Source organism: Microcaecilia unicolor, chromosome 8 (genome assembly GCF_901765095.1).
Source record: "Microcaecilia unicolor chromosome 8, aMicUni1.1, whole genome shotgun sequence".
Classification (NCBI taxonomy): Eukaryota; Metazoa; Chordata; class Amphibia; order Gymnophiona; family Siphonopidae; genus Microcaecilia; species Microcaecilia unicolor.
In genome coordinates this window covers 148,500,263-148,528,039 of record NC_044038.1, presented here as the reverse complement: position 1 = coordinate 148,528,039, position 27,777 = coordinate 148,500,263, and the positions used below count along the sequence as shown (strand labels likewise).

General features: G+C 42.8%; 1 protein-coding gene across 2 annotated transcripts in view; it reads right to left on the bottom strand.

Annotated features, from left to right (window-relative positions):
* Positions 1-1,683: 1,683 nt before the first annotated feature.
* The window catches only part of PCDH1 (protocadherin 1), a 383,228-nt gene continuing 357,134 nt past the window's right edge, over positions 1,684-27,777 (bottom strand). The window contains exons 5-6 of one of the 2 annotated variants that reach the window (XM_030211304.1): positions 15,987-16,127; positions 2,623-2,704 (exon numbers count right to left, since the gene is read on the bottom strand). In XM_030211304.1, the coding sequence (XP_030067164.1) occupies positions 16,006-16,127 (122 nt within the window). In that variant the 3' untranslated portion in view covers positions 2,623-2,704; positions 15,987-16,005. Of the gene's footprint in view, positions 2,705-15,986; positions 16,128-27,777 lie in introns of both variants that reach the window. The other variant, XM_030211303.1, reaches the window with a different exon arrangement.

Genomic DNA, 27,777 nt, shown 5'->3' with positions numbered 1-27,777 from the left:
CATTTTGAACTTAGATCTAAAGTGATTGGTAGTGCTTACATAAGATTAAGGAAAACATAGCTTATATGTATTTGTCAGCTTCACCTGCTACCTTCCTGTGCCAGGCCTGCTTACGAAACCCACATTTTGTTTCTCAGTTTTAGACACAAAGGAAAAGGCAACCCAGAAATAAGGTATGGACATATGCCCTTTAAAAATCCCAGTGTTTGTGCTTACAGTACATGTGCTGAAACGGAAAAGCAGACCTATTTTATCCCAAATCCAACCAACACCTAGCCTTACTGGATTCAGTGAGCAAATGGTACCCCATAAACATGACCCCTGAGATGAAAGCAACATTAAAAGGCAAGGCTGGTTTAACTTTTAAGGCCAACAGGTCAAGAGTCAAGATCAGGGCATCACTGGCTTGGGAGTCATGCAGTGAGTGAGGCAAGAAAATCCTGCAAAATTCGCAGGTGGGGGATACATGTTTCCGTTTATAAAGCAATTTATGTGTCACAGATTTAAAGTAACTTCTTCTGTCGATTATGTCCAAAAATAAGCAACATTAATACTACATACTAGGCCATTTATGTTATAAGAGTATATTTTCATGGCTGCATAAAAGCACTGATGCATGATCAAAATGTTAAGACTTTTCTACAAGCCCTAGACAAGTAAGGAACATTTGCTTTAAAAAATCCCACACTTTGAAAAAGTTATGCATACCATGACTACGTCAACAAGTTTTGATTCCTTACCTGTTTGCAGAGGTATGGAGAGAAGGGATGCTGAGAGATGGGCAACACAATTTAACACCGCATAAACAGAGTGATTCCCAATCTGTACCCTTCCAAAAGAGGACGAGTAAGAAGAAACACAAATAAATACAAAAAAGATGGCGTTTTAACTGGCTTCTGATGCCAAGCAAATCCATCTAGTCCTACTGCAAAAACACTTTATCAACCTACCCCAATGAGTGGCAACAGTTAAAATAACAGTGACTACTGCACTAAATGTTTGGACAAATTTCCATGCACACAGTGCTGATATTTTTCAAAAAATAATAATTTTAAAAACCATGAAACAAATCACTGCACTTCTGTCTTTGTAAGTCACTCTCAACCTGGCATTGTACCCACTGCCATCTTACAGTTCAAAGTAATTCCATCTCAACTCAAAAAAAGAGCACCTACAAAATATGGACTGTAGCACGTTTGAACATTCAACGTGATTTTCTGACGGTACGGCCATGAAAACAGAAATGAAGGGATAGAATGATAAGGAAATCCTTCCAATTCTAATCAAGGGAAAGAATAAAGACTTGTTTAACAATCTTTTATTATAAACAAGAGACCCTCTATTTCTTATTAACTTTCTCAGTTGGGATTTGTACCAGGAGCTATTGGGTAACCAGTGAGGCATGAAATGATCTCCCACAGACAATGGTCACTGTCCCTTTCTCATTCTACTTCCCCCCCTCATTTCACCTCATTTTCAAAAATGGACTCAGTTCCTTATTTACAACATAGAACAGAGAGCAACATAAACCTTCATTCTTATCACCCTCCTCTCTCGTTGTAAAACAATTAAAATGTCTCAACAATGCTTTTTTTTTTTTCATATAAAAAAAGGACTTTTAAAATTCCTACAACAATAAAAGTTTAAATCAGGCAGATTTGTTTATCATTCAAAGTGATTGTATTTACAGAAGCCTGCAGTGAGCCACATGGACTCAGAATCCTTCCCTGTTGTATGTAAGCGTGAGTGGGTTGAACAGACTAAACCACCTTCTCTCTCTCGCTTTTCTGCTACCTGTTACCAATTCAAGTTGGCACCTTTGGTATCTTTTCCTTCCTGGACCTGTGACTAGAGAATAAAGTACTAGCTATAAATAGGTCGATCTCTTTCTTTTTGTACATAAATATATCAATTTTCCCACTCATACAATACCAGAAAACAGGCTGGTAGATACATGAACAGCATCAATGACCTCCACATTCCCAATCCTTTTGAAAAAAAAAAAAAGGTTAGCAGATGCGCAGCTTTCTCATCAGTTTTTTCTGCATTTTTTTTCTCGAAAAGTTTCAAAAGACTTTAGAAATCAATGCATTAAAAACCAGCTGCTCTCTTGCACTTTCGTTTGGATTTCACGATTTCCTCCATTCCTGCGTTTTGCACACAAAAACACGAAATAAACCTGGACAAAGTATTGTTATGTTATTGTGTCTTGTTTTCCAAGTGTTACAAGTTTGCCTGAAATGGTTCCTCTTGGAGAAAACAGAATTTATTTTTTTCTATTTTACCACAGGCTCAAGGGCAGCAAAACCTCACAGGTAAATCTCCCTCTTGGCATTTTGCGATGACGGAGTAGTGGCTTGTTGGAAGTCAGAGGTTTGGGTAAGGGGGATTTCATCCATTGGGGAGTCCTTACAGGGCTCATGGCTGCTATTTGAGAAGGCACTGTATGTGGGTAACAGGCGGATGTTGGCCATTTTGGTGGTGCTGTTGCTGCGGTCATCTGAGATTCGAGGACTTCCATTGCCGATCTGCTCTTGACTCCCCTTTTCTTGGTAAGGCACAAAAGTGGAGAGTTTGAGGGCATTCTTGGGTCTCCGATTAGGGGAGGGCTGACCAGGCATCCAACAGGTGTCCGAGTGGCCATATTCTGTGCATTCCTGGGTACAGTTCCCTGTCATGGCTACATCTGGCAATGGTCGGAGATCTGAACAGACAAAACAAAATAAAAAGGGAAAACAAGCACATCATTAAAGAAATTCTGAGTTTAGCTGCTGCATTTGCAACATTAAATTTTCTTTCTAATTTTTTATTCATGTTTTTACAATTCTACTGCCCCCTTTATTTATGGTCCCTACTTTCAAGAAATGCCTTGCAGGTAGGCTTGAACACTTCCAGTTCATTGTGTTTCTATGGCAGTCAACCATTAAACATAAAAACTTGTCAGCTGAGTTGGTGTTACAAGTATTCTCCTTGTAGAAAGCATTCTGAAATAGGTGTATATCAGACATGTCATCCAGATAGCTATCAAAGACATATCTGTGCTTCAGAACTATCCTAGATACACTCAAAGGCTTACTGTGATTGACTGTCACAGATATTCTAAACATAAGAGTAGTTTGCCTGCTTAATTTTGTGGTGAGGAGGGGAGGTGAAGGAAGCCATAGTGATGGTGGAAAAAAAGAAGAACCAAGTCAGCATTAGTACCCACAATTTTTAGAGGGGTACTGCCCCGCCCCCCCAAACCATGCCTAAGATTCTAGTTGCTTCCTACTGTCTCAGATCTTGATTTATGAGAGTATTTGTCTTATTCTGAGTCAACTGGAATAAAGTTGAGTAAATTGAACTTTCAGTTGGGTATATGGTACACGATACATTTTGTAAATCTTTCATTAAAACATAATGGGCAAAGCAATTTTCAAACCTAGCAGCCTACTTCTTATTTGTGAAGCTCCCAGTGTCTGATGAAATCAACATTTTCACGTTTACATTCCAATAGACTAGTGTCATCCAAGGAAGCAGTTCTCATGGTACCACAAATTAAGTTGCAGGAAATAAGGAGATAAATATGATGAGGCTAATACTCAACATGCAGGAGGCAGCCTGCCTAAGTGCAGTGATCAGCGCTGACTCCATTTATTCAATTCTGGGCCATTTCCGGTGATCGGCATTGAATATGGCCAGCTTAAACTTAACTGGATATGTCAATATTCAGCAGTGGCCAAAGATAGGACTGCTATTTAGGTGGTCCAATTTGGTCGCTACATAGCTGGTCAGCGCTAAATATTGCTGGTTACTGTATGATATAACTGGTTATTTTTTCAGCGCTAACTGGCAATATTCAGCAAGGATAATTGGCTATCTCTCGCAGAGTATTAGTGGTTAGGCACCGAAATGCTCAGTGGCCGTTTCTGGCTGGTTAAATAGTGCTGAATATCAGCCATAATTTCTATATCAAAGCATTGCATAAATACGTGGTAGTCCTTAGGGATATACATTTGTTAGCATCCATTTGGTACAAATCTGTGCCTAAAACATTTTAGTGCATGCAGCTCGATCGTACACACACATACCCACAAATAAACATGTTTACAATTGATTTGCACATGTAAAAAAGTTCCAGTAGACAGGCAATGCATTTAAAACGAATGTGTGAAACCAATTTAAAAACAAGTGGGCATGCAGGGGATATCCATACACAACTTCAATTAAGGGGCCAATCGGTACCCATTTCCTTGTTAAGTTCTGCTCAGATCAATGCGCTAAGGGGTCCTTTTACCAAGCTGCAGTAACAAGAGCCCTGTGGTAGCAGCGGGGGCCATTTTCCCCTTTTTACTGCAGCAGGTAAAAAGACCCTAAAAATAAAATGATCATCAGGCTTATTTTCAAAAAAGAAGGGCACCCATCTTTCGACACAAATCGGGAGATGGGCGTCCTTCTCCCAGGGTCGCCCAAATCGGCATAATCGAAAGCCGATTTTGGGCATCCTCAACTGCTTTCCGTCGCGGGGATGACCAAAGTTCACGGGGTGGGGGGGGGGGGGGGGGGTGTCGGAAGCGTAGCGAAGGTGGGACTGGGGCATGCCTAACACATGGATGTCCTCGACCAATAATGGAAAAAAGAAGGGTGTCCCTGACGAGCACTTGGGCGACTTTACTTGGTCCATTTTTTTACGACTAAGCCTCAAAAAGGTGCCCAAACTGACCAGATGATCACCAGAGGGAATCAGGGATGACATCCCCTTACTCCGCCAGTGGTCATCAACACCCTCCCACCCTAAAACAAAACTTTAAAAAATATTTTTTGCCAGCCTCAAATTTCATACCCAGCTCCATCACAGCAGTATGCAAGTCTCTGGAGCAGTTTTAGTGGGTGCAGTGCACTTCAGGCAGGCGAACCCAGGCCCATCCCCCCCTACCTGTTACACTTGTAGTGGTAAATGTGAGCCTTTCAAAACCCTCTAGAAACCCACTGTACCCACATGTAGGTGCCCCCCTTCACCCCTTAGGGCTATGGTAGTGGTGTACAGTTGTGGGGAGTGGGTTTTGGGGGGCTCAGCACACAAGGTAAGGGAGCTATGTACCTGGGAGCAATTTGTGAAGTCCACTGCAGTGCCCCCAAGGGTGCCCGGTTGATGTCCTGGCATTTCAGGGGACCAGTGCACTACGAATGCTGGCTCCTCCCACGACCAAATGGCTTGGATTTGGTTGTTTCTGAGATGGGCGTCCTCGGTTTCCATTATGGCCGAAAATCGGAAACAACCATCTCTAAGGTCGACCTAAATTTCGCAATTTGGGCGTCCCCGACCATATTATCGAAACGAAAGATGGATGCCCATCTTGTTTCGATAATACAGGTTTCCCCGCCCCTTCACTGGGACATCCTGCGAGGACATCCTCAGGAAAACTTGGACACCCCTTTCGATTATGCCCCTCCATGTAGTAAGATTGCCCTTACCGTGTGGCCATGCGGCGGGGAGCACTTACTGCCACTCACTGAGGTGGCAGTAAGGCTCCCATGCTAACCCGGCAGTAAAAATAACAAAAATATTTTCCGGCGTGCTGGAAATGGCACATGCTCAATGGGTAACTACCGCCAGCAGCTGCACTGGGCCAGTAGTTCCGGGTTGCCACACAGCAGCCCTTTCATAAAAGGGCCCCTATTTCCGGTGCCCAACTTTAGGTGACCTATATTAAATTTGAGGATAAGAATTCAACTGATACCACAACATACTTAATAAATACCACAAAACAGAGACCTTGGGTCATATTTGACAAGGTTAATTAGAGGTAAAATGTTATTAATCTCTCTGCAGTAAAATAAGCCAGAAAATAGAAAAATTCTCATCTCATTTTAACTTCTCCATTAAAGTTACATATATTTCTTTAACCATTAGGACAGCTTATCTGCTCATTGGGATTTTTATTTTATACATATGGCAATAAGATCTAACATATGAAGAAATTAGATCTTACCTGCTAATTTGCTTTCCTTTAGTCCCTCCAGATCGGCCCAGTCTCGGTCTCCACCTACTGGCAGGAGTGCATAACCCATCTGTCACTTTCTGGGCCAGTCCAGAGGGACGCTAAGGAACAGTGGCATAGGAATGGGGGGGCGGGAGGGGCGGTCCGCCCCAAGTGCACGCGCTTGGGGGGTGCTGGCCCCGCTGGTTCCCTGCTCCCTCTGCCCCGGAACAGGTTACTTCCTGTTCCAGGGCAGAGAGAGCAGGGAACCAGCGGGGCCGACGCAGCTCCGAGTGACATGTACTCGGGGTGGATCGGACCTCCCGCAGGTAAGAATGCGGTCCGGGGAGGGGGGGGGGTTGCTCCGGAGGGAGGGTGCGCTGCAGGGGGGGGGGGGGGTCGCGCCGTGCTGCACCTGGGGGTGGGGGTGCGCAGCGGCGACCCGCCCCTGGTGTCATTAGCCCTCGCTACGGCACTGCTAAGGAATGCTCCATTAAGCCAGATCCCAGACAGGCCTATGGAGAGACTCAATCAATGCCTTAAGGCTGTACCATTATTGCTTAAGGGGCAACTATTTGATAGTTTAATTCTGATAAGACTGAAACTATGTTATGGGATAATAATCAATCATTAATCGTCAATAGCCCTAGACTTCAAGGTATGAAGATTTCTGTTAATGATCTAATCAGAAATCTAGGCATTATATTGGATATATGCAATGGAGTGTGGCTCATTTTACCAATTATAAATTCCATGTAGTTTCCTTGGAACAGTCAGATCCCCAGACATTGATACAGCTGCTGGTGATAAGTGTGCTTGATTATTGCAACACCTTACATGTAGGCCTCCCTCACCATACTTAGAAAATTACAAGTTATTCAGATTATGGCTACATGGTTAAAAGTGGGATGGAGCAGGCAAGAAACATGATGGCAGATGAGGGCCAAATAGCCTATCTAGTCTGCCCATCATCAGAAACCAAGATCTCCTCCTTTCCCAAACAGATCCCACGTGCCTGTCCCATGCTTTCTTAAATTCAGACTAGAGAGCTGCACGGGAACGGGGTTTGCGGGAATCCTGAGGAACCCGTGGGATTCCCGCAGGGACGGAAGCAGTTCTGCGGGGTTCCTGCGGGGATGGAAGCAGGTCCTGCGGGGTTCCCGCGGGGACGGAAGCAGTCCTGCGGGGTTCCCGTGGGGACGGAAGCAGTCCTGCGGGGTTCCCGTGGAAGTGTAAGCTGCACTGCATCAGCCTCTCATCTACCCAAGTACCTTGAGTGCTGTCTCCTCCTCCTCCTCTTCCTCCTTGCTTTAACAGCACAAATGTGGAAAGTCTTCCATTAAGGAGGTGGCAGAGACACAAATGATGATGGAATTCAAAAAGGCTTGGGATGAACACAGAGGATCTCTAATTAGAAAATGGAAGTTATAAAAATCCTAACCTTAAACGGCTGCATGTATGTGGATGTGTGAAGTGACGCTTAGATGGCGACTCTGGCTATGATTAACTAGGGCCAGATAGAATTCTATGGTCTATGTTCCAGAAACACGAAAGTATATAATACCACACTCGTTGATTTAATCATGAATTGATAATGAGTGTGACTATTGAGCAGACTGGATGGACCGTTCAGGTCTTTATTTGCTGTCACTTACTATGTTACAATTAATCCTCTTTGCTCCTGGGCTGATGCGCAGACCTCAGCTCTGACACAGGCAAGAGCATCGGATGTCACCTGACCTACTGGCGCGTGCATGTGGTGACCTCTCAGCACAAAATGCCAAAAATCTGAGACAAATCTTACATGTGCAACCACAGTGTTCTAAGTTTCAGCTTCCATTCCTTCTTGCCTACAGTGATGTGGCTCAAATCCAGAGAGAGACTGAGGGAACTGACCAGAATTTTCTTTTATGTGCCATTAAATTCTTGCAGGGATGGGTTAAATTTTTGCGGGGACGGGTGGGGATGGGTGAGATTCTAGCAGGGACGGGCGGGGATGGGTAAGATTTCTGTCCCCGTGCAACTCTCTAATTCAGACACAGGGCTTGGTCCCTGTTTGCTTTTTACATTTGTTTCCAGTGACTGATGTACAACATTTAAAACTGTTGGCTTTTAAGACTTTGTATTCAAATCACTCAACTTATTTATCTAATACATTAGAGACTGGTACTGTTCAGTACCACAATTATGCTCCAGCTGAAGGAACTGTTAAAATAAATTAGTTAAAACAAAAAAGGGCAGATATGGCAGAGAGACTCAGAGGATCATAAGGGGCTCATTCAAATAATGTTGGTGCTGCAGGGACATAGGGGAAAGGAAGGGGGGAAAAAGGGAAGCAAAAGGGAGGACAAGGAATTTAAAAAACAGGGGAGGGCTGATGGGAGGAGGAACAGGCAGGGCGGGGGAGGATCGAGTGGGGAGAGGGGCCACCCGGGTTTAAAGGATAGCAGGCAATTCAGAAGAGAACGAATGGGAATTTAAATCTGGGGACTAGGCTTGTCAGCACCAGATTTTCATGTGGCGGGAGGGCAAACAACATAAAGGGGGAGGGTACGGGGCAGGGAGTAGAAAGTCCAGTCAGCATATACCCTATTTGTGAGTAAAATTTGTTAGACAGCCAGAGTTTTTTTTTCTATCACAACATCAGAGTTGTTAAACAAGCTTTGTTATGAAATTTGCTCAGAAATAATTTAAAGCCTTTTTTTTTCAAGCGCCGAGGATATAAAAACAGAATGCATGTTGCATAGGGGCTGCACTTGGGAAACGGGATATCCAGGTCGGAATATTTATAGTTCTCCAAGTATTTTACCAAAAGCTCTACCAATACAGAGCTTTTAGTAAAATACCTTTAAGGATACACAGGAGTGCACGTGTACTTGCTAGAATGTACAGCCAGAGCATCTATTTTACAAACCTACACATACAGAAAAAAGCAGCATCACTCAGGGCTTTACACATGCAAGTACCAGCAGCTATACATGCAAATGCCTATTTCGCAACCTACATGTCTATCACTGCTTACACACCTATGTGCTGCGTTTTAAAAAGAGGAGACAACAATATGAAAGCTTGTCACTACACGTTTTCTAATGTATTTCCTGAAATTATCCTCCTCTAGCAATAGGGAAAGGGAAATGGGACTTGATATACTGCCTTTCTGAGGTTTTTGCAACTACATTCAAAGCGGCCTTGGATCCCCTCTAAATGTGGACTCTTAGGTGGTTTAACCTTTTGGTTTGTATTTCCAAAACGCCTACATCTTGAGTTTTCCTTTCCTAAATTCAAGAATGCTCTAAAAACCTACCTCTTTTCTTCTGCTTTTGACCTACAGTCCTAATTTTCACTCTATTTCTTGCTGTTACTTTTTGTTCTTCTTTGCTGTTTGTCCTATGTCTTCTATCCTACTGAAATTGCAGTTCCTTTCCTTTCTTTTACTAATTGATTTTTAATTTGTACACCACTATTAAGCTTAATAAACCATAAACCATTTCCTTTGTTTTCTTATTACTTTAATTGTATCATTCGTTTTGGTAAGTCCAGTGCATTTATTTGTTCAAATTATGTTTCTTTGTAAAAGCAAAATAAAAAAAAAAAAATGAATAAAGAGATGAATAAAATAAGTGTTCTGAATTTTTGAGGTAGTAGTAGGCACCAGAGAGGTTAGTACAACTGCCCCTGTAAATCATTATTGGAAACCCCAGGTCCAGACAATCAGATGGATGACACATGACTTGGAGCAGGTGCAAAAGCCATGGCGGTACTTTATTAAAATATTCACAAGTTCCCATGGGAAGTACATCGACACTTGTTTGCCTCAACCAAACCACATGAGACCATCTACAAGTATAAATAGCATAAATGCTACTTCTACAGGCAAAAAAAAGTAACTCCCTAGAATATTTTTACAGTTTTCTCAGAAACCACTTGGAATTTCAATGTGAAATTTTACAGCTTTATTTGTTGTTACTATCTACGTTTTATGTGCCAACTGAAATGAGATTATCTTTAAATACGGCAAAGCTATAGATTTTTTAGCATAACCACCCAGCAATTTTCATACATTCAAAAATGTTTCCACTGTAAAACCATCATTATTTAAAAAAAAAAAAAAATAGGGTACTAGCTTACTGTTAATGATGTCAAAGTGACTTTTGTCATTGGAGGGCTATCATAAGATCCACCCAAAACCACAAACAATTGCCAAAATCAAGGAAGAGCAGCAGATGATCTGGGGCAGCCTGCCACAGGGACCGATCAGCAAGGCTCTTAAAAACTTCCTAAAGTGACTTAAGGCCTTTGTTAAAGCTGGGAGTGAGGGGGTGGACATTTTGAGCATTCACAGCGACTGCGGAATTCTGAAACACTGTTAATTGTATTGTTTAATTTTTTTTTTATTGTGTTTTAATGTGAACATTTTTAATGTGCAAATATCACTAGGTAGTAATGTTAAAATGTCAGTAACATCAACACAGCTTAATATAATTAAATGTTGGTTTGTTAGTAATACATAAGTATGATGACTAGGGTTACCATATTTGCTCCCCCCAAAAAGAGGACACATGCTCCGCCCCACCCCCTGTCACACACCCCACCCCATCACATACCGCCCCCCCCCCCCCCGTCACATACCCCTAAGGATGTCCTATCCTCCCCTTACTTTACTATATTGCCCTGGTGGTCTAGTAAGGTAAGAGCCCCCTCTTTCCTGCCCGGACCACCTGCATACTGTTCCTTGCTGACTCCGGTCCCGGTGCCGATTCAAAATGGCTGCCGAGAGTTGAAGCGGCCTCACAAGACTTCAATTCTCGGTGGCCATTTTGAATCGGCGCCGGTCTGGGAAGACTGGATAGACTGAATGGTCCATCCAGTCTTCCCAACAGTCACACTCATCATCAATTCATGATTAAACCAACAATGAATGTGATATAAAATACTTGATCATGGTCTTTCTTTGGTATTTCTGGGACATAGACTATACAAGTCTGCCCAGCACTGTCCTTACGTTCCAATTACTGGAATTGCTGTTGAAGCCCACTCCAGCCTGTCTGAATCCATCTTGTCATTTGCGGGACACAGACCGTAAAAGTCTGCCCGGCACTGTCCTCACATTTCAGCTACTGAAGTTGCTGTCGAAGCCCTTTCTAGCCCATCCTAGACTGGATTGCCATATACAGGACACAGACCATACAAGTCTGCCTGGCACTGCCTTACTTCTTCATAGTCAGAGTCGTTATCTAAGCGCCAATCGACACATCCACACATATGCAGCTGTACAGATAACTTGAAACTGCCCTCAATATATACAGAGATCATGAGGTTCAATTTGTTAAAATGTTCCATTGTACTGTTGTGTAATCTTCTCCAAAATACTACCTTCCATCACAATCTATAAACCAAAACTATCCCAAAAGAAAGGCTGGGGGTGGAGTGGGGGAGGAGGCACAAATTTCCCAGTAGAGAAGCCCTGCAGATCATTTCTTAGTCTTCATCTCCCAACTCTATGACCATTCTCGCTTTGCTTTGTTCACTGAGTTTGGAAATTCTCACCGCTTTGCAGTTACTGTCTTACAGGCAGCTGTCTCCCATGGGGGGAAGCCTCAGAAAGGTTAGCACCATGCCACAGAGACTACAGAAAGGTTCAAAGGTAGAAATACTACCCATGCCACTCAACCTATTAGCAGACAAGAAACATAACACTGCCCAGTCTAGAAGGAGTAAGAAGAGGGGAGCAGAGAGAGTCCAGTGATGCAATGAGTGGAAAGATCTTCTATTTGATGTAACTGTGTTAAAAGTACCTGCAAGAGTCTGATCAGGGCCTCTGATACATCATCAAAGTGTCAAAACAAAACATTTAATTGCTATTCTTGCTGAACAATAAAGCATGAGGACTGGCAGTTTCTCAAGGTTCAATATGCCTTTGCCTGCGGCTGTTGAACAGCTGGTTGTTCCCATCCTCTGAGCTATTACAGCTCCATCCCTCCCTCAGTCTGTCTCTGGGGTTATTCGTTCCTCCATAAGCCTATATCTTGTCTTCAAAAAAAATTGTAGGCTGCCAATCTGTACTGCTGAAGTCAGTGCAGGCCTCTCCCTTAAGAGAAAACCACACCACACAAAGGTTTAATTGAAAATGTGTAAATCCAAAGGGAAAGGGGAGGCATAGAAATATAAATCCCAAGGGCCTACTGCTGAAGGTTGAACGTGTACCTTCACTAGCCTTGTGCCACCAAGGACCGCTATTCCTAGTCCTGAAGAAAAGCCACCAGTGGGATTAGAAAGCTGTAAAAAAAAATGTAAGGAAAGCTAATATAATCAACCAGCACAGCCTACTGAAGATCCTAATGGCACAAGGAAAAGCAACATGACAAAATACTGAGGGGCTGATGCACAAAACTCCGCTGCTGTAAGGAACAGCACAAGAAAAACAGCGGCTCATGTACAAGTCGGAATTACCGACCAATGCACAACACTAATAGTATGCAGACTATACACACTCGGTTAGTGTTCTGCATTGCTCAGTAAAGGGGTCCAAGCATTCCTGGCACAGGGATGTTTGAACCACTCCCAACCCCCCCCCCCACCCTCCTCCCCGGTTTCCTAGAACAGCTCCCTGGTGGTCCAGTGGAACCCTCCTGCCCCCCCCCCCAACTAAAAAGAAAATCTCTAGTGGTCCAGCTGACCCCTCCGCACCCAAAAGAAATCCCTGGTTGTCCAATGGAAACCTCCTGGCTGGACCAACAAGGATGGGGTTGGGAGGGGGTCTGCTGTAGTCTTGGGAGAGGGTCAGGTTGGGATCCACTGGACCACCAGGGATAACAAAGTTTTGGGGATGGTGGGGGGAGGGAATCAGGGGTCTGTGCACTAATCACCTACATTATAGGGAGCAGTCTGCTTGCACTATGCAGTACAAGCAGACTGCACTCCATAAGAAGAGCTCCAGAAGTGCCGTAAAATTTTGCACGTTAAAAGGTATGCGCTCATTGTCTGAAAATGTCTGTGCATTGCTCAGAATGCTCATTTTTATACTAATAAGTTTGTTGTAATGCATTTGCATAGGGTTGTCAGCAGCTGCTATGGGGAACAGTAAAAGGGACGCAGAACCCCTTTGTGCATTAGATGCTAAATTAATGTTTGCTTTAGACAAAACGTTACAAGCATGGTAAACTTTGTGATTTGGGCCCCGAGACTCAGTGCTGAGACACAGGAAAGCCTAACCCTATTAACAGAGAGTTGTAATGCTTCTGCTCCTGTATGTCCATAGTTACATTAAAAGAAAGAGCAAACACTTTAAAGTTCAACCACATATGGAACTCATGATTATAACAATTCAAATAAAAATCACTGATTGCCAGATTCTGCATAGGTCACTCAAAGTTGGCTGCACAAATTTGGGCACAGATCCCACATCTGCGCAAAAACTAATTAGTCAATTAGATGATAGATCCCAGATCTGCGCATAAACTAATTAGGTCAATTAGGTGATAATAATCAACTATTAGCATTAACAAGCACTTAACTGGCAGTAATTAGGAGTTACGCATTGATCTGCCTTACGCCCTATTCTATAACATTCGCACTAAGGGATCCTTTTATCAAACTGCGGTAAAAAGAGCCCTACGGTAGCGGTGGGGGCCATTTTTGCACGCACCAGGACCCTTTTTACCACAGCAGGTAAAAAGCCCCTAAATAAGACATGGCCATGTGGTAAGATTAGTCTTACTGTGTGGCCCTGCGAGGGAGGGGGCGCACTTACTGCCACCCAATGAGGTGGGGGTAAAAGCTCCCATGGCAACCCAACAATAACCGGGCAGCACATTACCACTGGGTTAGCGCCATGCTAGAAATTACAGAATTATTTTCTGTAGCACCAGAAATGACACATGCTCGGGGTGGAACTACTGCCGGCAGCCGTGTTGGACCGGCGGTAGTTTTGGGTTGCCACACGGCAACCCTTTAGTAAAAGGGCTGCTACATTACATAGCGCACAACTCCAAAGGGCGCATGGCCATAGGAGGATCAGGGGTGCAGGTCCGATGTTATGAAATACCTGAAATTTAGCACCTAAATGCTATCATTTGGGTGCAAGCATTTACACCATCTTTTGGCAGGCGTAAATGCTCGATCCCAAAATTAGGCACGAAATGCGTGCTAAGCTAGCGTTCTGTAAAGGTTGTTCCGCACAGACTGCCCTTTATAGAATGCTAGCTTAGGAGCCCCTTTACTACAGGGTTGCCACGCGGCAACCCGGAACTACCGCCAACCCAATGCGGCTGACGGTGGCAATTCCGCCTCCAGCGCGTGTCATTTCCGGCGCTGCTGGATCTTTAAAAAACTATACCACAGGGAGCCCTTAACGCCACCTCAATGGGTGGCAGTAAGTTCTCCCCGCTGAATGGCTAACGTGGTAAAAGTAATCTTACCGCATGGCCATTTTTTTTTTTTGGGGGGGGGGGAAGGGGCTTTTTACCCATTGCAGGAAAAAGGGCTCTGGTGCGTGGGAACAACAACCCCCCCCCCCCCACCGCTACAGCAGGGCCCTTTTTCCCCGCGCTTGGTAAAAGGACCCCTGGTGCCTAACTTTGGGGACAGTTAATGTGAACAACCGACAGAATTCAGCGGCAGTGGAAAACAAACCTGCGGATATGAAAAGGGGGCATGCGGAGTCACAAAAACGGGGATGAACCATCACCCTGTAATTTGATTAATTTTTTAGGTGCTCCGCCTGCTCTTTAGGACCTTCTAAAGGAGTTTGCTCCTTTATGACTTGTCTCTGAATGTTTTTGTTTATTTATTTTTTAAATCATTTGTATTCCACAAGCAAGTTGCAAGAAGTCGAGGCTTTCAGACAAGTAGAATCACTTAGACCCGACATGCAGCAACTCAGAACCTTCAGGTACCAAAGGGTTAAAAATGGAATTTTGCTGGCATGGAAATAGATAACCACACAAGGGGCTGCCACAGTCAATCAGTCCACTGTAGCCCTCTGAAGCCCAGCTGCCTGCCTGCTGAGTAATGCCCCCCCCCCCCCCCATGCATATTGATCCCCTTGCCAATGGAAATGACAAACCATAAAACCAGTTTGGGGATGAGCATCTCAGCTGGCTGGGTGAGATTGCCAATTTAATACCCAGCATCCCCTCCTGTCATTGCATACAGCTGGCTCCTCTTAGGGGAGCTGGCATCCAGGATGAAATGAAGGGACAAAGCTGAGCTTTTTCAGGATGAGCAGCAGACTATGGACTTTTTTTTTAACATTCCACTTGTCAGATCACTTGCATGGCTGGTGCAGTGCTATTCAGTGGGGTGACGGTACGAACAATTCAGCATGCCTGGAGTTGCAGAAACTTTATGAATTCTCTCAAAAAAAAACTGCCTTTGCTAAAAATCAAAAGTCTGAGAAATGTATAGTGTTGGCTGTGACAGGCTGGGGTTCCAGTGGTGCAGGTTTTAGGCAATCAGTTCTGCAAATATATGAGTCTGTAGTGATAGATCACTGCACAGGAAACTATAGTTGCCACATACATTCTAGTTAATTGTAAGATCATGGACCAAGAGTTACAATTGGCAACTAGGCCAAATACATTACATTTATCTACATACAGGCATCCAGTATACACTGGCACGTTCTTAGTATGAAAACTACAGTAGCATACAAATGGAATTGTACACAGAATTATTTTAAGGGCAGCAGTTTGCACTATTCGGAGATATGATGTCGCATTTATGAACAGTAAGAAACAGATAAAATCTGTTAATTATGCTTTGAACCACTTGAGAAATTCAAAGAAAATTGTGGGAGGAGCGCACCTGCTAGGAGCTCTGAGAGGGTGTAAAAGACTGAACTAAATACAAGCATACATTTTGCCATGTCCTGTTCCCTTATGAAACATGGCTATAAAGAGAAGAGTCTCTGAGTAAAGGAAACTTAAATTCCAAGAGATTGTTCAAAGACTGCCCCATTATAAAGATATTATCAGAAACACAGATATAATTTTTTTTTATTTTCAGGTAGAACAGTAAGTCATTTACCGGGTTTCGTTCTTATGTTCTACTGCACAGGATTCAAAGCCGGCAGCCCTGAGGACTTTAGAACCTCATAATGAGGTGGATCGCAGCCTAATCTTGGCACATCTCGGACTACTGGGCTATCGAATTGTTCACCACTCTTTCCTGTAGCCGTGCACATATATAAGAGAAGAAAGAGAAAGGATGGGCCGTGAGAGAAAGAAAGAAAGAGGAAGAGAGAAACATGATATGCATGTCCAAAAGCTGTTTGCTTTGCGACCCACTTATTTGCCCTTTCTGCTCCTTCCAGTATTATTACTATTGTACTATTTTCTTACCCGCCTTTTGTTCTGAAACAACAAAGCGGTGTACAATACATAAATTGAGGAAAACATAAGGAAGAGGAAGAGAGAAAGAGGCAGGGGAAGTTACTGTGCCCACCGCTGTCCAGGACTACCTAGGGGCGTAGCCAGACAACAGATTTTGGGTGGGCCTAGGCAAGAAGTGGGTGGGCACCAAGTGTTCTCCCCCATTCCCCGCACCACCACAAAAAAATATATATATCTCAGTTGGTGAGAAAACGCTTCTTTCCACCTTGACAGTCTGCAGCAGGCATGCGCTGAAGACTGAGCATGCGCAGGTGACAGTATCAAGGAGAGTAGCGTTTTCATTACCATCAGGGGGAGGTCTTCAGCTGGTGGAGCTGGGGATCCCCACCAGCTACCACTAAACGTGTGCTACTGTTGGGTGGGCCTGAACCCTAAGTAGGTGGGCCCTGGCCCACCCAGGCCCACCGGTGGCTACCTGCTTGGTAGTTGCTCTGGGGACAACTGATCCGTTAACCCCATAATTCTAGAACTTTTACTCCCTAATTCTATCAAAGTTTTCAAAACTTGCATTTGCATATTTGGGGTTGTGCCTAATTTGCATGCACACTTTAATTGATTAATGAGCTAATTAGCACTAATTGGCTTAACCACCAATTATTGGCACTAATTAGATTTACTTGGAACTTACGGACGTAAATACAGGTGTGGGATCCGCACATAAATTTTATGCGCAAATCTTTTTTAAAGGGGCACAGAAATGGAAGGGTCATGGATGGAATGGGGGCATTCCTAGTATTTACGCACATTGTTATAACGTATGGGGGATACGCGCTCAATTTGGGCACGTACATTTGCACCACATGGTGCAAATGGTCCCAACTAAAGTTACGCGCAAGTCCCGGGGCGTAAGAACTATTCTATAAACCGTGCCTAACTTTAAATGCGGCTTATGGAATAGTGCTTTTTTCAGTGCCATATATATAGAATTCACCCCTGATCCCCGGATTCTATGTAGTGCGACTTCAGTTGACACACAAATCCGGTTGTATTCTGGATTTGCATGTACAACTTAATTATCTTAACAAGCCAATCGGTGCTGTTAATTGAATTTAAGCAATTACTGACACTAATTGGCATTAATTGGAATTTATGCACACAAATATGTGTATTCTATAATGTGATGCACACAAATTCTAATATGCAGATCTGAAAAGGGGGTGTAGCCATGGCAGGGGCATGGCCAGGCCATGGGCATTCCTAGAATTTATGTACAGTGCTGTAGAATAGGCCAGTTCCGTGTGTAATTTAGGCGTCAGCATTTACACCAGGTTTTCATTGGCATAAATGGCTGCGACTAAATATAGTCGCACAAAATAGGTGTTGGGGGTATTCTATAAATTACCCAATTTTTTAGGCGTGATAAATAGAATCTAGCCCTTAGCGTCCGAATGTAAGTGCTACTTCTGTGCTAAGATTACAGAACACTAGCATATCTGTGAATGTTACGTTCAATATGCTTATGTGTGCTCCGCGTGCTCAGTGGTATTCTAGAATGTGGTCGCACACAGGTTACATAGCACATACTGCAAAAGGGCGTTCCCAGGGGGAGGCACATGGGTGAGTCTCACACTTATGTATGTAGCTTATAGAAAACTATAAGTTACATGCTAAAATGCAACATTTACACACTCACATCTATGCCTGCCTTCAGTGATAGCATCTGCACGACGAGTTACGCTCTATTCTCTAATTGAATCTGGATGCTCAGATGCCAGTATAGAATTTGTGCTTAGTCACCTGCATTTTAGCACCCAAATTTGGGTGGCGTTTATAGAATAGCCCCTTAAGAACCGGATTCTAAAAGGCTGTGCACCCAATTTCCATGTAGTGTACAAATTTCAGTGCACAAGTTATAGACTAGTTCTAGTTATGCACTCAACTTAATTGTTAAATTAGGCACCAACTGGCCTTCAGTACCAATAACAGCCCTTAAGTGACATTAATTGGTACTAATTGGCTCTAATTTGTAGTTACATGCGTAACTGTACTTGGGCGCTATTCTATAAACTTAGGGTCAGATTCTATATATTTCCCCTAGAAAATCTGCATGGAAAACATTTCCTCCTGAGCGTATTCTATAAGCAGTGCCTAGATTTAGCCACGATATATAGAATATGCTTAGTTAATATCACAACGCCTAAAACTACGCACCTCCTTTTACACCAATGAAACTGTGGCGTAAATTCTGGCGCATAGATTTAAGCACAGAGGGCCATATTCTATAATGCTGTGCATAAATTTTGAAATGCACACTTTGCCTGCGTGCATTAAAATTTAGGCGCAGTGCGTTACACAATACACTTAGGGAGTTGTACATGTAAATTCTAATTTATTGTCAATTTGTGTTCATTATCGCTTGCTAAGCGCTGTTAACAATGCTGATTGGCTTGTTCAGCCAATTAACTTGAACATGTTGTTACAGAATATGCTTGGATTTTGGCGTGGATCTCTAGGCACACTACATAGAATCCGGGGGTTAGCACCTAAATGCTGTAGCACACAACTACAAAGGGGGCATGCCCTTGGACGGATCAGGGGCGTGTCTTGCAGTTGCACCCGTTAGTTCTAGAATACTATCATTTACACGTGTAACTACCAACTTTAGGCGCAACCATTTACACTAGTCTTTGACATGGCGTATTATGCTCCTACCTAAACTTAGGCACATGCAAGCCAACTAATGCTCTAGTCTATAATGGAATCTGGACATCCAGATGCTGTTATAGAATTTGTGCGCAGCCCTCAGAATTTGGGTGCCCAAATTTGGGCAACCTTTATAGAACTGCCCTCTAAGGAGGTAATTTTTCTAGGCACTTATAAAAAGCCAATTACAAGATTGCCCAGGGATATACATGAGGATAAAGCTGTCTGCTCTCTTTAGCCATGCCTCCAAATCTCTCATCTTAGATCTTTACAGTTTGCCACACAGATGCTGTTATAGCACAGGCACTCACTCTGTACCACCATGGCACCTAATAGGGGGCGTCCTGTTCTAGAATTGCCCCCTTTGGGGTAAATTCTATAAATGGTGGCTAAAAAATTGGCGTTGAAACAAAAATGCTTAAGCAGTATTCTATAAGCCCTGCCTAAAGTTTGGCATGGTTTATAGAATGCACACTTAAGTGGAGAGTAGCGTGTAAATTTAGAAGTGGCCATTTGCACCAACAAAAATATGGTGCGAATGCCCACACCTAAATTTACGTACAGAGCACCATTCTATAAATTACACTGTAACTCGAAGCTGGTAAAAGGGCTCCTGTTGCTTTCATAAAATAGGAACCCTGTTCTAAAAGTACACCCCTCCCCTAAATGTATATCTGACAGAGGTCAAAGGTGCCTATCCCTTTTCAAGAGCATAGAGAACTAGCAGTTAGCTTAGCAGGGTTTAAAAACAGGTTTGGATAATTTCCTAAAAAAAAAGTCCATAAGCCGCTATTAAGATGGACTTGGGAAAATCCACTGCTTATTTCCAGGATAAGCAGCATAAAATCTGTTTTGCTGTTTTGCCAGGTACTTGTGGCCTGAATTGACCTTCAATCTTGTCCCAGTATGGCAACGCTTTGGTTCTTATGACTGAAATCCCCATCTCTATGAAGACAGGAGAAATGAGTCCAGCCACAGTACAAGAATTCCAGAGAAACTGTACAAGAAACAGAACACTTTTCAAGGTTTATCGTTTGTCATATCGTTTACTCTGAAAGTGTGATTTCTGAACTTTATACTCCACCTTCATCACATCCACAACTTTCTTGCTTTAACTGAACCCAAAGTTTGATAGTGAAATGTATAATACATTTTTTTAGATTAACCTCCTATATCTATGAAAGTCGCCAAATATTGTGTATGCAAATTGGAGTGCTTTTTAACATGCAATTATTGGCACTAATTACATTTAATTAGAATTTACGCATGTAAATTTAGATGCAGGATCTGCACCTAAACTTTCCACGTGAGTAAAAAAAAAAAGGGGGGGGGGGTGCAAAAATGGGATGGTCATGGGCAGACCGGGGGGTTCCTAGCATTTACGCACATTGTTATCGAATAAGGGGGGATACACACCTAACTTAGGTGCATACATTTGCACCAGGTTTCAGTTGATGCAAATGACCGCACCTAAACCTGAGCATAAGCGCTATTCTATAAACCACGTCTAACTTAAGCAAGGCTTATAGAATATCGCTTTTTTTGGCACCATATATAGAATTCACTCCTAAATGTCAAAATCTTTAGTGGACAAGGGCACATCTGGGTAACTGGAAATGTGGAATATATGTATAACCAGGGCTGAGGAATCGGAATTGTGGAGTCAGAGTTGGAAATAATTTTGGGTGGAGTCAGTCATCAAAAATATACCAACTACAACTCCAGCTTCAAATTAAAAACTTAACAACATTATAATATATGACAAACTTATCATTTCTGTATATATGTTTTTGTCCTGGATCCAAAGAACTGGCAAATATAAGTTCTATCCTGAAGCTGCTAGATCTGATCTAATTATTCTCAGAGCAAAGAACAATGTCTTAACACTTCAGTGGCAAAGCAGTTAGGGGACAATTGTTTCAAAGATTTATTTAAAATATTAACTGGAAACTCGCAACAGCCATTTTTATGGAGAAACCAGTGTGGGCAGGAGTGACTGGGATAGCTCCTGCCCCGACCGCGAGACCACCAGAGCAGTTAAAGGAAGGCCCAGGGAGCCAGCTCGGTTACATCCGCTCTCTTCAGGGAGAGTGGGGCAGGTGGCTGGCCTGCTCAGCCTGTTGGGACTTGGTCTCTGCACATCAGCGACCCAGTGAGACCCACTCTCTCCAAGCGATGGGGGAGGGGGGAGTCTGGGGCCTGGAGGACTCGGTCTGGCGATTGTGGAGGTGGGGGGGGGGGGAAGGGTTGGTTTCAGCAGAAAATGTACTGGAATTTTCGTCTGCAACCAAACTTGGACTCTGGGCCAGTTTGGGCGCCAAAATCAAAACTCGGTTGACCTCTAAGTAACAGTATTAACAACAAGTTTGCTGCATGAACATTTTCAGATGCCTGCTAATTCCAAAATGAGGACAAATTTGAACAAATCAATTTCATTAAGTTCTGATAGTTAAGGAGTTAAAACAGGATACATTGTAGGAAGCAGAGCTCATTGTATTCCACAAGTTCTACTAAAATGCAACTATGTATAGCAATAAAATTGAATTGAACACTTGGGGATCTAGAGAAAGAAGACAAGGGAAAAACAAAGCAGAAGTTTCATGAAAATTATTCCTCCTCCTGCCATATAGAAAGTACATCAGTAAGTCTTCCATAATCAAACTTAGTAAACAGTCAAAATTAACCTTGCAGGAGGGACATCAGATATTTCAGAGATGAAGTGATGTCTTAAAGCTGTAAACCAGCTTGTACAGCCTATATTGGAAGGGATGTACACAAATATGAAATCAAATTATTCTAAAAAACTTAAGTTAATTAGATCCAGGATTAGTACAGTTCTCTAAGGCACGGAATCGATGGACTGCCAAAAAGTGTCTTCCTTGGTGAGATGTTTATGGATTTGATGTGCAAAAACTAAAAAATACTCCATATGAAACAGAAAGAATAGTTTGTAAAAGTCACTGGATGTGTTTGCTAAAACCGGACCTCAGCCAGCAATATTATTTCAGTAGGCAATGTCAGGAGGCAAACCAAGAAACCTAGGGAGGACTCTTCCCATGGAGGTACAGAGATATACCGTGTTTCCCCGAAAAAAAGACATCCTCCGAAAATAAGACCTAGTAGCGATTTTGCTACATTTGTAAATATAAGGCCTCCACCCGAAAATAAGACCTAGCAAACTTTTTTTTTGCAGCAGGGCCGCCGAGAGCCAGACAAGACCGCCCCCGCCCCCCACCTGAGGTCGCCAGGCCCCCCTCCACCCACCCTCCGTCACTCCGGAACTAACCTTAAACTCCTTTCACCTTCGCAACGCAAGTTCCCAGCAGCAAGCAGCAGCAGGGCAGACCTCTCCTTCCTGCCATGCCCCGCCCTTGCCTGACGTTACGGTACGTCAGGCGAGGGCGGGGCATGGAAGGAAGGAGAGGTCTGCCCTGCTGCTGCTTGCTGCTGGGAACTTGCGTTGTGAAGGTGAAAGGAGTTTAAGGTTAGTTCCGGAGTGACGGAGGGGGGGCCCGGCGACCTCGGGTGGGGGGGACCACGATCCCAGAAAAATAAGACATCCCCCCCCCCCAAATAAGACCTAGCGCATTTTGGGGAGGATAAATTAATATAAGACAGTGTCTTATATTCGGGGAAACACGGTAATATGCACTGGAAGTTGGAGTCATTGAAGGGAGATTGGGGGGGGGGGGGAGGGTGGTCTTCTTTAGGAATTAAGAAATGGATATCTGACAAGGCTGCTATTTCCCTAAGCAAGGAAAGGCTGACTGTTACTGTTCTGGGTATCTAAGGTCAACATTCCCAGTTAGTATGACAGAAATACCAAGTGGTACCCCAGGAGATTCTTTCAACCACTCCTTCCTCTTTTGAATCACAATAGTTTGGAAGACTGAGTAGGTGAGGTTTTGGGTGGAGGGCTTAACGGGCAGGGCATGCTATTCGCAAGTAATTCAAGACTAATACATTTAGAGATCCTTTTACAAAGCGGCGGTAAGCCCAACGCAGTCTTACTGCACGCTACTGGAGCTACTGCCAACCCAATGCAGGCAAGAGTGGTAGCTCCAGCACCAGCGTGTGCCATTTCCCGTGCTGAGGAAAATAGGGTTGTATTATTTAGAGCAGCATTAACCTGGCAGTAATCAGGAAGCACCGCAAGCTACCCAGTTACCACCCCACCTCAATGGGTGCCAGTAAATGCTCCCTCTCACATAGCAATCTTACCGCATGGCCATGGCTATTTTCAGCTTTTTTACCACTGCAGTAAAAAGGGTTGCAGCACATGACAAAAACAGCCCCCACCTTTAGCACAGAGTCCTTTTTTACTGCAGCTCAGTAAAAGGGCCCCTTCATGTACCATATTTAAAATTGTGAACATTAAAATTGTAAAACAATTATCAAACAAAATAATATTTAAGCACACAATATTTATTTATGGGCTCATTTTCAAAGCACTTAGATTTACAAAGTTCCATAGGTTACCATGTAACTTTGTAAGTCTAAGTGCTTTGAAAATGCACCTCTATGTAAACATAAAAACACACATGCAAATTAAACCTTGAAACAAAATCTCATGGAAAACAAACACAGCACAAAATGGAACAAATAAAAAGCCCACAATCTGCAAACTAGCCCCCCCCTCCCTATAAGGACATCAAAGGAGGCTTCCCTGAAATAATTATGGGGCCCTTTTACAGAACGGCAGTAAGCCCAAAGCAGGCTTACTGCTCACTCTTCCGGGACTACCGCCAGCCCAACACCGCTGCCGGAGGTGGTCCCGCTCCAAGCACGCACCATTTCCACAGAAAAAAGAAAAACCCTGGAAATGGCTTGCGTGGCAGTAACCCAGCAGTAATTGGGCATTGACACCCACTGACCGGTTACCGCCGGGTGGCGATAAGGGCTCCCCATTGCATAGCCACGCGGTAAGAGTTCTCTTACCACATGGCCATGTGTGCATGGGGTCTTTTTACCCGCTGTGGTAAAAAGGGCCCTGGTGTATGAGAAAAATGGCCCCTGCAGCTAGTGCAGTGCCCTTTTTCCCGCAGCTTGGTAAAAGGACCCCTTAATGTAAAGAGCCTCCACCCTTTTATGAGTTCTTCTTTAAGGCTTTGCTGGGCCTTCAAGATTGAGACGAACAAGAGTCCTTTACTCTGGTTGCTTGTGTTTATGTGCTGCTCCACCCTCTCTTCTGTTACTTTCTTTACGGCTTTAACACGTGCCACCATTTCAGACCTAAAACCAGTAATGCAGGTTATAAAACTAGAACACTAAAAATGGGACATTAACCCCAGGATTCAATATAGCACCTAGCATTCCGCACCGAAATCCAAGCATATTCTGTAACAACATGAGTAACTTAATTAGCTTAATAAGCCAATCAGCGTTAACAGAACTTAACAAGCAATGAACAGTACTTGGCAATAATTAGAATTTACATGCATAACTTGCTAAGCGTATCCTGTAACACACCGCACCTAAATTCTAATGTGCATACACAAAAAGGGGCGTGGTTACAGGTAGGGAAATGGGCATTTTGTGGGCCTTCCAAAATGTACGTTGTACTTTCTGAAAAGGTTTTAATAGAAAGTATGTGGAAATAAAAAGAATGGATCCTCAAACCACTTGTTCAGTCAAGCTTATGCCGAGCTGTGACGTGGACCCTCTTGGTAGTGGTTGGAGTTATAAACTGTAAGGAAAGAAGGATAAGGAAGAGAGATCTATGTTTCTAAACTGCTTTGTCTTCTTAAATTAAAAGACGGTATATCAAAAGGTTAAATAAACTAAATTGCTTTACACTATCTAAATCTCAGATAGGACATCAGAATAAAAGAGGAATGTGGCAAAGGCAAACAGAACTTCTCTTCCTGGTGTTTGGAAGTCATTTTACATTCTAAGCAGGTTTTAGTTCAAACCAGAAACTTTTTTAAGAATGAGGTGGGAGGAGAGATATAGCAAGAGCAGGAATAGGAGGGAATGAGAGTGCAGTTATCAAGAAAGGGAAGAGGGTGGACAGAGTACAAAGAAGCAACAGGAATTTTAAACAAAATGAACTGGACAAAATCCTATGTAAACTTAATGAGAGCATCTTCAAACAACATCTGCCTGATAACAGTAACCTATGTTAGTTTCATTCTAGCGATAATATTTTGGTTGTATATAAACATTTTATTACAGTGATTGTATGGATAATGGAAATAAATTGCTCAATCTTGGTGTAATTTATTTTCCTTTCTCATTCTTTACCTATTCTTTGAATTGTATTAAAGCCGTTTACATGAACAGATTTTTACTTTTGCTCCAGCTAGCACAGAATGGCAATAAATGAATAATGTGCTACACAAACCTTTCTAGTCGTGTAAGTGGTAATTTTCTAACTGCCCATAGTGGTGTATAATCCACAGACAAGTTTTACTCAAAGGCTTTGTCCCAATTTTCAAAGCAATTTTTATGTGTGTGTACATTTGCTTTGAAAATTGCTCATGACCATTTAGATCTACTATTTTGTGCATGACATTTGTTGGAGACAAATGCATGCATATTTTTAAATATTTGTGAAAGCCACTCCCCAACGCACCATTGGGAACATTTCTTCCCACTGTAGATAATATTATGTATATAGTAGGATTCTGGGTGCAAGCTTACCTGCATACATCGAGCAATTCTATAGCTTGGCATGAAAATGGGGCATGTTTGGTGCCAATTCTATACTGGCACTTATGTGTGCCTACGTCCTCATAGCATAACTGGCGTAATGGCTTGTTTCAGTACGCCCCCTTATGGAAGGTCAGTGGCTAGTGTAAGTTGACATGCCTAAGTGTGCCATGCAATGCACGCAACTGACAGTATTCTATAAGTTGCATGCATCACACAGTGACACGCCTATAGCCCACCTATGCTTCACCTCCTTGAACATACATGCTAAATGAATTTAGCATATACTTCATAGAATAGCATCTAGCACTTTTAAGTGTGAGGAGAAATTAGGTCTTACCTGATAATTTTCTTTCCATTAGTCATTTCCACTATTCCAGAACCTATGGGATAGTTGTGTACATCAACCAGAAGGTGGAGACAGAGATCTGAAAACTAAGCTGAGACATATCTCTCTTGGCATCCAATTCAGTTCCTCGGTATTTACGTAGACAAGCAGTAAGGATAAACTCAGAATAAACACAACAACTTTAAACACCTTGCTAACCTAACACTAACCAGATGAGCAAACAAGTGCTCTCATGTCTGGACAACTTGTACAGAACAAGAGATATTCAAGGAAGCACTATGCAAGGTGACAGTCATTATCTGACCCATTACTTAGCAAGAAACTAAACATCAGAACCTCAGATAATACCTTAGATGGGCCTCTGGAATAGTGGGGAGGATTAATGGAAAGAAACTTTTCAGGAAAAAACTTATTTCTCCTTCCATTACATAGCTTCCCTTTATTCCAGAACCTGTGGGATGAATATAAAAGCAACACCTAGAGTGGGTGGGATCCTGATGCCACCACCCTGAGGACTGAAGCCCCAAAACTGGCTTCTGAGTGTGCCACAATGTCCAGCGTTGACTATGTTACTGCCTTTCAAATATCCACACTGGGGTCACGAGGACAGCTTTGGGATACCAGAGTTAGTATGTATATATAAATCAGTCGTGCAAAAATTTCCATTGTGTTCAACTTGAAAATCTTACTGAAAGTTCTTAACGTGGAATCAGTAGCTAGGTGCAACGGTGTTACAGATGGTATGAAACTTATAGTTGCTTTCCATACTGATTAATCAATGCAAAATTTGTACCCACATTATCTCTGAGATTGGATCATCTCCATACTCTCCCGCTGAGACATGCTAATAGGAGCATCATCATCACAGAGTCAGGATGGTATCTTGGGGAATAATGCATCTGCTGTGCTCAGCTCTGATAAGATGGCACGTGCTGTGAGTATATATTAATCTATCAAGCCTTGATAACCTCTGTGCAGAGACTATGTCCTCTTTCCAACCAGAGGAACGAAATACCAGTTATATCAGGTCTGCATAGGAAGGCAACCATCCTCCTCTGGGAAAGACAAGAAACAGCTCATTTTTGGATAGGGAGTATGTAGAGGAAAAACTTTTTGTTCTGTAGTTACTTTTTATGTAATTATTTTTGATATATATGGAGGGTTATTCTATAAAGGAATTCTTATATTTAGATGCCTAGAGGGTGCCTAATTTGCTTTATAGAATACTAGCATAGAAGAGCAAACATGTGTGTACATTTTAGGCACAATCACTTACGCCAATCACAGACCTCAACTAGACAATTAAAAAAGAAAAATGCATACATTATAGCATTCTATAATCTACATGTATAGCCGTGCACCCTGCATATGCTCTGCGCATCTTCAAGCAATGTTCTATCACATATAGGCGCCATGTTATAAAATAGTGAATTGTCTATTTTATTTGAGTCTTAGCTTCATTATTATGGGCTGCATTTCTAAACTAAGCTGTGAAAACTGTAAGGCTGTTTATAGCTATTCTGAATGCAGTTTTAGATTTCTTTAGTGTGCTATTTGTCAATTTGCGTTTTGTATTTCTGATCTTTTCATTACTTTTTATTCTTTAATTTATTTAGGGCTGCATTTTGATTCAAATTTGTAATTGTGTTTAAAGGCATTTCATTTATCTATTTTCCATTGTACCTCCTTGTGACTCTGGGCAATGGAGGGTAAAGTGACTTATCCAGAGTCACAAGCAGCTGCAGTGGAGGAAAAAACGAATGAATAACATACCTTCAATCAT